Source organism: Littorina saxatilis, linkage group LG11 (assembly GCF_037325665.1).
Source record: "Littorina saxatilis isolate snail1 linkage group LG11, US_GU_Lsax_2.0, whole genome shotgun sequence".
In the NCBI taxonomy this organism is placed as follows: Eukaryota; Metazoa; Mollusca; class Gastropoda; order Littorinimorpha; family Littorinidae; genus Littorina; species Littorina saxatilis.
This window is the reverse complement of record NC_090255.1, coordinates 19157860-19170759: the sequence shown is the minus strand read 5'-3', so window position 1 is coordinate 19170759 and position 12900 is coordinate 19157860. Positions and strand designations below refer to the sequence as shown.

At 40.4% G+C, this 12900-nt stretch overlaps 1 protein-coding gene and 1 long non-coding RNA gene across 2 annotated transcripts in view; both read right to left on the bottom strand.

The window, feature by feature from the left end:
- The window catches only part of LOC138979943 (adenylyl cyclase-associated protein 1-like), a gene marked incomplete in the record, with an annotated part of 59235 nt that extends 47245 nt beyond the window's left edge, over nucleotides 1-11990 (bottom strand). Inside the window, 6 exon segments of the mRNA XM_070352711.1 lie at nucleotides 2488-2565; nucleotides 2886-2989; nucleotides 3820-4598; nucleotides 8495-8546; nucleotides 10672-10695; nucleotides 11931-11990. Coding sequence (XP_070208812.1) covers nucleotides 2488-2565; nucleotides 2886-2989; nucleotides 3820-4531 — 894 coding nt within the window.
- Nucleotides 1-12900, bottom strand: part of LOC138979946 (uncharacterized) — a 233935-nt gene that overhangs the window by 47245 nt on the left and 173790 nt on the right. The window lies entirely within an intron of this gene.

Sequence of the window (12900 nt, the reverse complement as noted above, 5' to 3'; positions counted from 1 at the left end):
AAAGGGTCTTTCCTGGCAAAATTGTATAGGCGTAGATAAAAATGTCCACCAAAATACCCGTGTGACCTCGAATAATAGGCCGTGAAAGGTGGATGCAGCGCCTAAAGGCAGTCGATCTACTGGCCGATGTGAATGCGTGATATATTGTGTAAAAAATTCCATCTCACACGGCATTAATAGGTAACATGCGCCTTGAGTCACCTTGTGTGGTGAGATACGTGCGCGATATAAATCCTCGTAAATAAATAAAATAAAAGCAAGCAAAGAGGGTAAAGATAGAAAGAAGATTTGTGGGAGACAGCCCGTTGCAAGGAAAGCTAGGATTTTGCGAGAAGGCGAGAAGCCTCCAGAAGTGCTTGCAAAGCGAGAAAACATGGCGGATGCATAGCGGCCAATACCATTGGCTCTTAAATTAATATGGCTGTTCGATTACTGTCAATTTGTTTGTTTGTTTATTTGTTGCTTAACGTCCAGCCGACTACGCAGAGCCATATCAGGACGAGGAAGGGGGGGATGAAGGGGGCCACTTGTCAAGCGATTCCTGTTTACAAATGCACTAACCCATTACTTGTGTCCCAGCAGGCTTTAGTAAAACTAAATTAATACCTACTGGAAGATTACCAGTTTCCAGTACAGCAGTCCCTGCAATGTACGGCCCCCGGCGTGAGCGGACACCTGACATGTACGGACACATTTGCTCGGCACGGAGTGTTTTCCTTCTATATTTGCCCCCCCTTAAACGGACACCTGCAAAACGTGGACGCGGACACTCATTTTCGGTCCCAACAGCAGGTCATACCTCCAATGTACGGACAGACCATCGTCAAATTTTCACCACAACAAAATCGATAACAGAGCAGTCCGGCTCTTGGTACGAAGATCACAGCCGCAATGGCGTGATGACAGTCACTGATAACTTGAGTGCACATGTACCCATCAGGAGGTGGGGTAGTTTTGGTCAGGAGTGAAGAGTACATGCGAAGATGCCAACATGAAACTGCACTGAGCTCTTTATTCTTGTCTGTTGGACGTAAACAACAGAAACCACAGTCGATGAAGGTCCTGAGCGAAAGTGAGTGAAAAACCGGCCACAGTTCTCAGCATCGTGTGTCTGTGTGTAACCTCTTTCATTGACAAGATACTCTTGTTTCCCCTCAGCCTTGACCAGTGAGTCGGTTGCCTAATCTATGAACCCTTCAGTTGTCTTGCCTTGTCAAAAGTTACGACACACTCAACTGGTTTTGCTCTGAGTGAACAGTGCAGCTGGCCTCAATTAGCTGACACCTCTCTGGCCACAGCCAGTACATGGCTGGAGGGAGTGAGAGAGAGGAAGTGGGGGTGGAGGGGGGGGGTGGAGGGTTAGCTGGCTAAACTCTGTGGGGTGTCCGGTGTCACTGCATGTCAGCAGGAAGAGCATTGTAGAGAAATAGAGAGGTGTACTCTTCCACAAAATTTCCAAGCATCAGTTGTCACGGCTTGGGGTAGGCATTAGTGAGGGAGAGTGGGAGCTGTGTTATGTACAGTGTATTTCCGACTGAAGAGTGAAAAGTCACTGCCATGCCACATGATCGGCATGCAGTCAATAAAGCCAGACAAGAAAAAAATAAATTACATGATTATGACATGCAGCTCTATCTGCTGCTATTTATTCAAACTGGTTTTCAAGCTTCTTCTTCCAAAGCATCTGCACACGCTCCTCTGTACTGTGTTTGTGTGGCTGCTTTCGTATGTCAGCGCATGGTGAGTGTGTTCACTGCCTTGAGGATTTATTTTATCTCTTCTTTTCAACACTTTTCAAACAAATCCTTTTTACAAAACGTTTAAAGAACTATTAGGAGTTTATTGTTATTGTTTAGTAGCCACAAGAAGTGATTAGCATAGACTCAATCCTGTTGTTTGTGTGTCTCTGTGCGAGTCGAGTGTATGGCCCGGGGGAGGGGGTGGTGTGGTCACCCCTCCCGTGACCGGACACCTGCAATGTACGGACAGTTTTGCTAGGGCCCAAGGGTGTCCGTTCATGAGAGGGACTGCTGTATGTTAAAATAGGCTTAACCTATCTACTGCTGGACTTACATCAGAACACTAACAGATTAAACTATACATGAATCGCGAGACAAGCGGCAAGAGAAGAGATTTTTGGAAAAAATACAGGTGAATGAGCAAGAAGGCAGAAAAAAGAAAAGAATTCATGAAGAAAAAGAGAGCATGACAGGGAAGAGGAACCAAAAATCTACCTAACAGCAAACTAGAAAGCTCCTGCGGTTCCAAAAACAGGAGGGGCCTTTAATTTCATAACCGCAGTGCCCCACTGCGGGAATTTACTGTCAATTGACGACAACTCTTTCCGTGTCAAACACTAGTATTTTAACATTCTATAGCCTGGCTGGCACAAAATCGTTTTGTAGATGCCACCATTCTCTTGCCAAGAAAGCGACTAGCTGCGTGTACGCATTTTTTGCCCATATGAAACAACTGACTGTTACTTACAGGAGAGGGCTGCTTGCTCCTGGAAGCGTTGGCTAGAAACTCTCGCTCGGCTTTGAAGGCTCCATCCACCAAGTCAGCCTGAAATGCAGACAGATTTAAGTAGGTTTTTTTTCTTTCATAAAACATTACATTAGCTCCTCTGTGTGTGTGTGTGTGTGTGTTTGTGTGTGTGCATGCATGTGTGTCTGTGCACTGAGTGCCTGTGTGTTGAGTATTTGTGTTTGTTTAAAATGTGTGTGTGTGTAAAATGTGTGGTGTGTGTATACATTTTGTGTGTGTAAAATGTGCATGTTTGTGTGTGTGTATATGCAAGTGTGCATGCGTGTGTCTGTGTGTTCATGTGTCTGTGTGTGATAATGGTATTACTGGCATTACTTTGTGTGACTTTTGTGTTTTACCTGTGTCTTGACATCCCCACCGATGGCAGCACTCAGTGACAGGAACTTGGCCAGGTTGCCCGACAGGACGTCGTCAAAGGCCGTCACAAAGGGCGCCACCACACCTGCACAATCATTATCAAAACACAATCAAGAATGCTGAACACATGGTGGGGGTCATTGATATGGCTCATGTATGAATCCTGTAAAGGTAAAGGTCATGTAGAGGCGCTTAGAACTATTTTAGGATTTGTACCATATAAGTATCCTCCTTATTATTAATAATAATATCATGTATGGCTTGTATAAATGTTGTAAAGGACTTACAGCTGGTATTGCTGTTTGGATGGCAAGGGTCATTCGCATCTCATTATCTCCAAAGTGTCGATGTAATTGCTAATTGTTATTCAGAGAGCATGGGTCATGTACAACTCATTACAGTGTCACTTACGACATTACAGTATTTCAACACAACATTCCCACTGTGTACTAGATGCAGCATGCTGTAAATGTATGCACGTGTGTAAGTTGAAAGGACCCTGGATGCTCTTACCTGTGGTGTTGAACACGTTTCACTTACAGGAGGACTGTACCTTTAAATTTGTTATAAAGTAGATCTTATTGTCCTTGGGGATTTTAACCTCAAGGAAATTCAGGCTGCTATCCGTGGGGGGGGGGGGGGGAGGTTTGGACAGAGTCGAGCTAAACCAAATTTGATTGTTTAATTGATTTTTCTGCATGCGTGTCTTTGTGTACAGTGGGACCCCTCTTTTATGACCCCCCATATATTAAAGACTTAAGACCCTCCTTTCTAAGACCCTCCTTTCTCAAATGTTCTGTTCAGAAGCCTCTGTACATTTACCTCCATTTCAAGAGCCCTCCTTTTCAAGACCTGATTTCCTGAGATGTCCCAAGGCCTAAATCCCCCCTCCCTCTTCCATACTTTTTAACCAACCTGAGTCACCACTGGCGCCAGAAGTCCCGGACTTGAGTGCCAAGTTCTCCAGACGCGAAGCCACGGACTCCAGACGCGCTACGGCGCTCTGCAAGGCAGCTTCCGACATGTTACCTGCTTGAGCTCGAACCTGCGACGTCAAGACAGACAACTGAGAGGCAAAGGCACTGCACGATTCCCTCCCCTTAAGCTTCCCGGCTGCTGCCGACTTCTCGACCGCCTGGCTGAGAGAGTCGATTTGAGCGAGAACAGCGTTGTCCTTGGTCGCCACGGCGCTAGCAACTACACCGTCAGCTTTAGCGCTGACCTGTTTCTTGACTTCTGAGGCGGCTACGTTTATGACGCTAACTTTAGGGTTAGGGGTGGGTGCGGTGTCTACTGATTTCGCTGCAGTTTGGCTTATCGTTTCCTGAATTATCGGAGGTTTCCCGGCAGCTTTGGTGGTAGCAGCTTCAACGGATTTCGCTGCAGTTTGGCTTAGCGTCTCCTCAATTCTGGGCGCTTTCTCCGCAGGCTTGGTCGTAGCTTGAACGACGGAGGGTTGCAGCTCGCTGGCAACAGTCTTGTTTGCGGGTTGCTGGGTGACGGGGGAGGCGGCTGGAGAGGGGTGGGCGGTGACGGCCTCGGAGAAGACTTTCTCCTTGTCGGTGTCGGAGATCTTGGGAGGGGAGTCGTCAGTGATGTCAAGCTGGTCGCGGCAACAGCACAACATACTTCACACAACGCCCATCACTGTAGACACACGCAAGTGGCAACACCATGGCAACGTCATGACAAAGCTGGCCAAAATAAAATGCAACCGCATTAGTGTGTGTCAAGAACTGAAGTAAACTCAATTTCAAAGTTAATGCAACAAAAAATCTAGCATGGTGGTTAAACCTTTCTCCAGGGATGCAGAAATACACCAACCCACTCGCTCACAAGTAGAAATGTTACTATGTGCGGTTAAAAATTGCGATTCACTCGCGCATTGGGTTTGTCAACTTCTGAAGACTAACAGTTTTCAAGATTTTCAACTGAGCAGCTCAGTTCACTTGAATATTTAAGTGCAACATTTTTATTTTATCCTCTCTCTATCAAATTGTTTGACAGAATGACTCTCAAACCTTGAAAGTGTATTCTACAGACTATCTTCCTTGTGGGAAAATATCAAACAAGTTAAAAAAAAAAATTGGGACTGTGAAAATGTCTGAGGGCTAGTGAATAGTTTTTAGCCTGTCGGGCTAGGAATATTTTTGCAACTTCTGCATCCATGTATCTCTGGCAAACAAAATTCCATTGCTTCATTGAAACATTTGATCAATTACTGAGCTAATTTGACAGAAAAACAATAAAATCTCCGTCTAGGGAATGAACGCATAACTTCTCAACAGTGGCATTCTACATTATGAAAACACTGCTGCCTTTTATCAATGTATCAAATTGTTTGCACACAATAAAGGTGCTGGGAGGAGCAAATGGCATTGCAGGCAACCAAACCATATAAGGCCAAAAAAATAATAGGTGTGGTTACGGTAACATAGCCAAAAAAAATAGGGTAGGAAGGTAGGCAATCACTTTTTTTTTTAAACTTTTTTTTCTAATGTGTACAAATTAAACCTACTTGACAGGGAAATAAGTGTGCGACTCGGGCGCTTTTGCTTTCATTGCGTTTTCTGCACTCGTTTTCTTGTGTGTGTTTTGACAAATGTAATAAAAAGTTATAGGGTCGGCCCCTAAAAATAGGGTAGGTCGGGTTACATAACCACACCTATTTTTTTTTTAGGCCTAATCAAGAGAACACCAACAAAACAAAAGCAAGAAATAAACACTGACCATCAAACTGCCTATGTTTTTGAAGTGTTAATTAAATTACTTGTTATGTTCTACAGTTTATATTTATTCGCCTTGATATTTTTTCTTTTAAGTTTTCTTTCAGGGATTAGGGTACTGCATACATCAATCATATCTTCCACATTAGAGCTGTGTTCTGTACTTCATACTTCTGTACTACTTTCACTAAAAGTTAAATATATTGTCATTTAATCATAGTCTTAAGATTTCTTCATGGACTAAAGCCCCTTAAAACATACAGGAAAGCAGATTTAAATATGAATGAAGATCATACTTTATTTTGAAAAAAAGAAACACTTGGCAGATAAAAGTGACTACCTGTTAACTTACCAAAGATTTCCCTATTCAGTTTCCCCAATGGGTCAGATACAAATCTGTTCCGTTTAAAACCCTTTGCAAATCCATTATATAATCTACTACATATCCATTTCTGAAAAATGTAAAAACGGGAGAGTTACATGAGTGAGGATTCCTTTACTTGAAGCACTCATGTTTGGTTATAAGGTTATGATTATGTGTACATGAAGCAGAACGTCGAGCGTGTCCAATTCACTTCATCTTAATGTGACAGCTAGGGTAACACTTAGACGATTACCACTGAGCACACATTTACTTCCTGGAACCAGCTAAACTGTCAGTCACTGGAAATCAAACAGCCGTACATATGAGAGATAATTTAATCTGGCTACAAGTTGCTGAATGTTGTAACTTGTATTTTTTTTATTCTACGGGAATACACTGGCGCATGGCATCAAATCAATATTTGTTAATGTCAAAAACACTGTGACAACAGTTGCCATGCAAAATCATTGCCACTCAGGGAAAATTTTAGAAAAACAAATCAGGTCAGTTAACTAATTTAAAACAAAAACAATACAAACTCAGGGCAAACTTGCATGCACTGCAGGTTAAACGCATGCAAAAAACACACCTTGAAAGTTACATCACACCCAAGCGTGTGTACAGAGACTTAAGAGGGCGAGCGAATCGCAATACAGTGCATATAAAAATGCAACACAAAACCAACACTTGCAGGCTTTACAAGGTAATTTGCAACACATCTAAGAGCTGTTCTAAATAGAAATTAACTTTGTAATTCCAGTCTTAAGTACAAAATATCAAAAAATAACATTTGACTTATATGTTATGTAGACAACCCTTTTCTGATTATAAATATAAATCAAAAGATATGATAGGTTTCAACCTGACCTTCATACCTAAATATATAACCATTTTTAATTTGGGGAAAGTGAGGGTAAATTGTCTTTTCAATCACATCACTCGAGGTCTAGAAAATACCATAACTGGCTATACTTTTGGGTGAAAATAGCCGCAGTTTAAAATAGCATGATAACACAGTGTGAACTTTTAATGAACAACTTTTGATAGTTCTCCTTTGCAGTGTCAGTTCTATGAAAATAATACTATATATATGTAACACTAACAGTACTGTTGAAATCAGAAAAGGGTTACTATTACTATTAGCTTGTAAAAGTTGTACAGGCTACTGAGTGAACACAGAAAAATGGAGTTTTCTCCCAATGTAAAAGATACTCAAAAGAACCTGATAGAACCACATGATTCTGCACAATTATCATCTACAATTCTACAGTGTACAATCTAAGAGTGAAAAAAACGTGCATATTAGAACAAAAGCCAGTGTATTCTCTAAATTCCAAGAAACGACCCAAAGGAAAAAAAAAGCATTCTGAACCATTACCATGAAAAGCAGTTCAGCTCTACCAAGATAGGACAACAGTGTGAAACCTTTTCCTTCTGACAATGAGAAAAGCCTGTCTCTAACTGTAACTAAAACTTTGTTCTCTTGAAAGGAACGACAAGGGGGAATGTTTCCACAGAGGCTCACGCACACACATTAATACAATGCACCCACATGTGTGCGTGCATGCATTTACACACACACACAATGATGCCAAACACACACAAAGATGCACACACACACACACACACAATGATGCACACATCTCTCACACACACACACACAATCACTCGCTTAAACTCTGCTCCAATAAAAGTGGTTATTGTTTCTCTGAGACACCTCACAGTCATTTGAGATAGAGACAACTGACCAGTCATCCCACAATGCTGACTTATCAACTAAGCCCTACAGCCATGGCAATCTTCTAACCACAATCAGTCACTTCATCAAATGCGGATTGCATACAGTGGTACCTGTGACGAAAGGATACCCTTGGGACCAACTGAAAGTATTCATACACTGCAGGTGGCCTCTCTTGACAGGTATATTTTTGTAGAAATAATAATAGCCAAAGGGACAAGAGAGGGTGCCCTTTCAAGGGAGGTGTCTGCTCATTGGAGGGGCCCTTACATCACAGGTGCCACTGTAGAACCACACACTGACCTCAGGTTGAAAACTGCTCCCCCCCCCATCCCTTCCACCCACCCACCTTCCCTCTGCTGACTCCAATGTAATGTCCAAAACTTCCATATATATTGCATTTATAAGTCACAGTCACACTGATGAAATTAGCTTCATTCCACTTGTAGATTTTCTTGTGTAGAGATTTTCTTTACATAAATCTGACTTAACATTTGAAAGCGCTTATTCAGCATAATAATATTGCCTTGTTACTCATAGTCAAAAGGGCAAACGACTCCACACAATTCAAATCAAAACTTAAAATGTTCACACACAACAACAAAAATAAATAAAAAAATAAAAAAATAAAAAAGCCAGGAACTGCAGTATTTCAAAAACCACATAGATACACTCATGAACTTCAACATCAAAGTGAATACATAAGCAAAGCAAGAGAACAGAACACAGTTCCCACAGAGAAATAGACCCAAGTGTTTGTACCGTAAACAGCCGACCAACACTATGGAGAATGGAGAATCAAACCAGGAAATAACTACAAGGTAAAAAGAACAGGAACAAAATTAAGTACAACAGCATGGTATGCTAGGGAGAAAAAATGTCACTGATAGTGATAACTGCTACTACTACAAAATAATGTAATATTTACTTTACTATTCAAATATTTCAGAAAAACAGAAATTCACGACAACTAAGATTTTGTGCTGTTTTCAACTGCTTGACATGAGTTCGTAATTAATGTAAAGAAAACATGGCACTTTTCAGCACAGCATACAGTGATAGTAGTAATAGTACAGTGAAACCCCTTCTTTAAGGGCAGGTGGGCCAGTGCACTATGTTTTTTTTTAATTTGAATGTTTTATTTAGTTTGAATGTTATTTTATGAAAGTAATGAATAAACAATGATAAATGATAGTCACTTTTTGTATTTTGGGTTGCTGGTTTTTGTTTTACGTCGCCACAAACAGTCAAAAACCGACAAAACTGGAGTACAGGGGGAAAATAATATTTCAGCAGATATGATTGTCACACTTCTAATTATTCTTATATTTTATCTTTCTGGGTATGCTCTAGGGGATTACGAAGCAGATTTTGATTATTATATTTGGAGTTAGGGACATTTCTTTGTTACAACCGTAAAACTTTAGGGTAACCCCTGCACAAATTTTGTTTGAAATAACCTGGTTATGACTGTATTTACAATGGCAACAAAATCCTTTCATAATCCCACAGAAAGTGATATTCTGCACAAACTGCACAAAAAGTTATTGCTCTAGCTAAATTACAGCCAGAGAAATCGCAACACCACAGATGCAACTGCCGCAAAAATGGCTGACATGAGAAAAACGACGTTGAAGATAAACTATTCAAGTATTGTCTTTATTGACACATAAATATGGCACTTTAGACAAAAACACAGACACACATGCATTTTAGGTATGTTATGAGAACATTATCTGCAAAAATTTTTTAAAAAAGGGTTTTGATCAATTTGTCCATTTTGCACTGGCCCACCTGCCCTTTAAGACTTCCTCCCTTTTAACACCTGATTGTCTCAGACTTACAGCCTGTTTATAGCCTTTGTAAATTAATTTGTAAATGTAAGGTACTGAACTTGTCAAATCCAGGTGCACGGAGCCCCTGGGGCTTTTAGTCATACCTCAGGCAGCTATCCGTTAGAAGAACTACCAAGTTTCATTGACTTGCACCCAAAGAGTCAAAAACTGCGATTTTTTTACGAATTAATTTCGTACTCGGACCCGGCTGGTCTTGACCTATTTTTGGATCTAAATTTAGATCAGGTAGATCACTACATCATGCACAAAAAGACACGTCACTAGCAACTATGTCAGACGTCATCATGAGTTTATGTAAAACAAAATGGAGGCCGGAATCACTCAAGTTGAATCGAACTCCGACCAAACACCACGTAATTTAACTAGGTTAATTTATGCACTCGCGTGGACAAGAAACTGTCGAGCTTCACAGATGTCGTCGTTGGGTAGTTTTGGGTTTGTTTTACTAGCATAGGAGGATTTTTGAACTGTAAATGCACTCAGCTGCAACAAAAACGCAAAACGAAGGCTGTGAGCTGCACTGGGCCTTTAAGACCCGATTTTCTCAGAATTTTGGAGGTCTTAAAAGGGGGGTTCCACTGTACACATATCAGGTACATTATATGTACTTTCCTGTGGTCTGCACTCACACACATACAAGCCAATTAAATGTCTTCACAGCGGGTGAGCAATCCACAATCACATCACACTTGTGTCAATTTAGCTACAATACAAACACAGCAATCAAAATATGTGGGTGTTTTTTTTATTTTTTTATACTACACGGCAATAAAATAACAGAAATTGTGAAAGAAACAATCACAGCTATGTGTACACAAGGGCTGGTACTGGATAGATACTCAAAATACGTGGGCAGCATTGTCAGTTAGAAATAAGGTACACAGATCTCTACACATACTGAGCATACTTCTGTCGAACATTCTCAATCCATTATCTGTGACAGGTGTTTGAACACTGATGGACATGTGAGAACAAAACATTACAAATTCAAACAGAATTCTGAGAATGAAGAAGAAACTGGTTCTAAATTAGCTTCAGTGAAACAAAGCAACCGTCAAAGCAGGAATCTAGTGAATTGCTTACCAACACACAAACGCTGCTTTAAAACTGCAACAGAACCAGCAAACACATCATGTGTGCATACATTTCAAACGGATTTCAATTCAAATTTCAATCAAAACACAGCAGAATTAACACACAATGATAAAGTTGATGAACTATATAATCAATAACAGCCTACCTACAGCATCCATCAGTATGCACCACACCCACAGATATATATAAGGGATATATATAGATATACATAATCCATTATCGGTCAGGATGATCGAACTGATTCAATTTGACACATGCTCTGCAAGGTTTTTTTTATGTGTATACACATATCATATATGAAACTTGAGCATGTGTTATTTCGGAGATGTGTACAGATCCAGTTTGTTCATTTTGAATGGCCTCACTTTTCGGCATCAGGCATGCAGTAGCAACAATGACGCCAAATGAACTCTGTATGGCGATTATAGGCACCTAGCTACTACTTGTCACTTTAGTCTATTAGTCTCTTCAAAATAACTCCAAGTAACTTAGTAAGTTAAATATCACATAAGAACCACAAAAATAACACTTAAAAAAAAAACAAATATTTAAAAACAAAATATTACCTTGTATTGTAAATTTAATACGGATACAAACCTGACAAGAGAAGAAGAACGTTAAGTATGGTACACAGACACGATCGACTTTTCACAAATATCTCAGTACACACCCACCCATGGCTGCCGCAGAGAGCAAAGTAAACACTGGGTGTTTCACACACACACAAACCGGAATACTAAACTAGAATCAGCACATTCATCCATATGATGCATGCACAAAGTGAAATTTCTAGCTGGTGACTTATGCAGTACTAATGTGTAGCGGTGAAGTCAGTGCAAGTATGACAAGTGCCAGACTTCAGTACAGAAAGATCGAGCGATGCAAAGATGCAAATCGTGTGTAAACACACTCCCAGTTCGGAGTTCTACCTTATCAGGCAAACTTAACCGACTCTCAGCCGAAAGAATCTATAATTGCCGCTTATTCACAAACCTTTATCAATACATTTACATTGAAGAATTTGCCCAAAAAAGGAGAAGTGTATGAATCATCAACCATCGAGAACAGATAGAGTCGTCTGCAACGGGCGCAGCCATTTTGACGCAAAGAATGCTTTCAAAGGTGTTTTAAACGGACAGACAGAGGCAGTTCGACTGACAGAAACACCAATCCATACAAAAGCTACTGTGTAAGATAGTATGATGCAAAATAAGCAAGTTTAGTACGAATAAATTACTTTTAAATACCTCTATCTTTTCGATTGCCGGTGTTAACTTCTTCGCTTCCGTGTCGAGGGCGGGGTGACCGGATATGTCCCACAATTCCGTGCAACAATCTGAAGGTTGTTGGGGTACGATCAAGGATGAATACTCCGAAAAATGCCAAAACATTAGCTTATCGTCCAGTTTCCTCGTCATTCATTCCGTATAAGAATTCGAGCATTTTAAAATAATAGTTCTAAATCATACAAATGCTTTCTCTCTCCTTTGTTAGACGAAAAGCTGCTTATTCTGCAATCATTACAACTGAGGTTCTGGGAAGGTTATTTTGAGAAGAGGAAATAGACTAGTATAGTTACTGAGGGTAATCAATTTCGAATCAATTTCTTCGGATGCGTCGACAGCCTCAGGTACATGCTTTTAATTACGAGTAACCGTCCAAGCTATCACGTTACTGTGCTTTGCGGTTCGACATGTTAAAAAGTGGGAAATATTTAACTTTTTTTACTCAGTTATTCTGTTTACATAACAGCCTAAATACAAAACAAACTAAATACTAAATACAAAACAAAATCGCCTTTAAAGCGATCCAATTGAATAAAGCAGAAAACTTCTTCTTTACCAAGTCCTGTGTTGAACAGCAGTGAAAAGTTGACCGCTTTTCCTGTTTAACCTTTTCAAAATTAGATCTAACTTGTTCGCGTATCCATTTCTGGATCTGCAGGCTGGTACAGAGTTACCTCCCTTTAGGCTTTTTCAAATTTCACTTGTTTTAACCTAATTTCTTGGTTAAAACTTGTCTAAATTTCTAAATTCTTTCTTAATAAATATCAATTTTACACTTTGGCCTTAAATCAAAGTGTTTCCCTTCACAGATATCCTCTTGGGGTTGTCAGATGAGGGTAGTCTCCCATGCCAACAGAAGCTACCATTCAGAGAATGGTTTGCTTCTTAGTTGGATACCATGGGTTGACAACTCTCGCCGTCAATACCACCT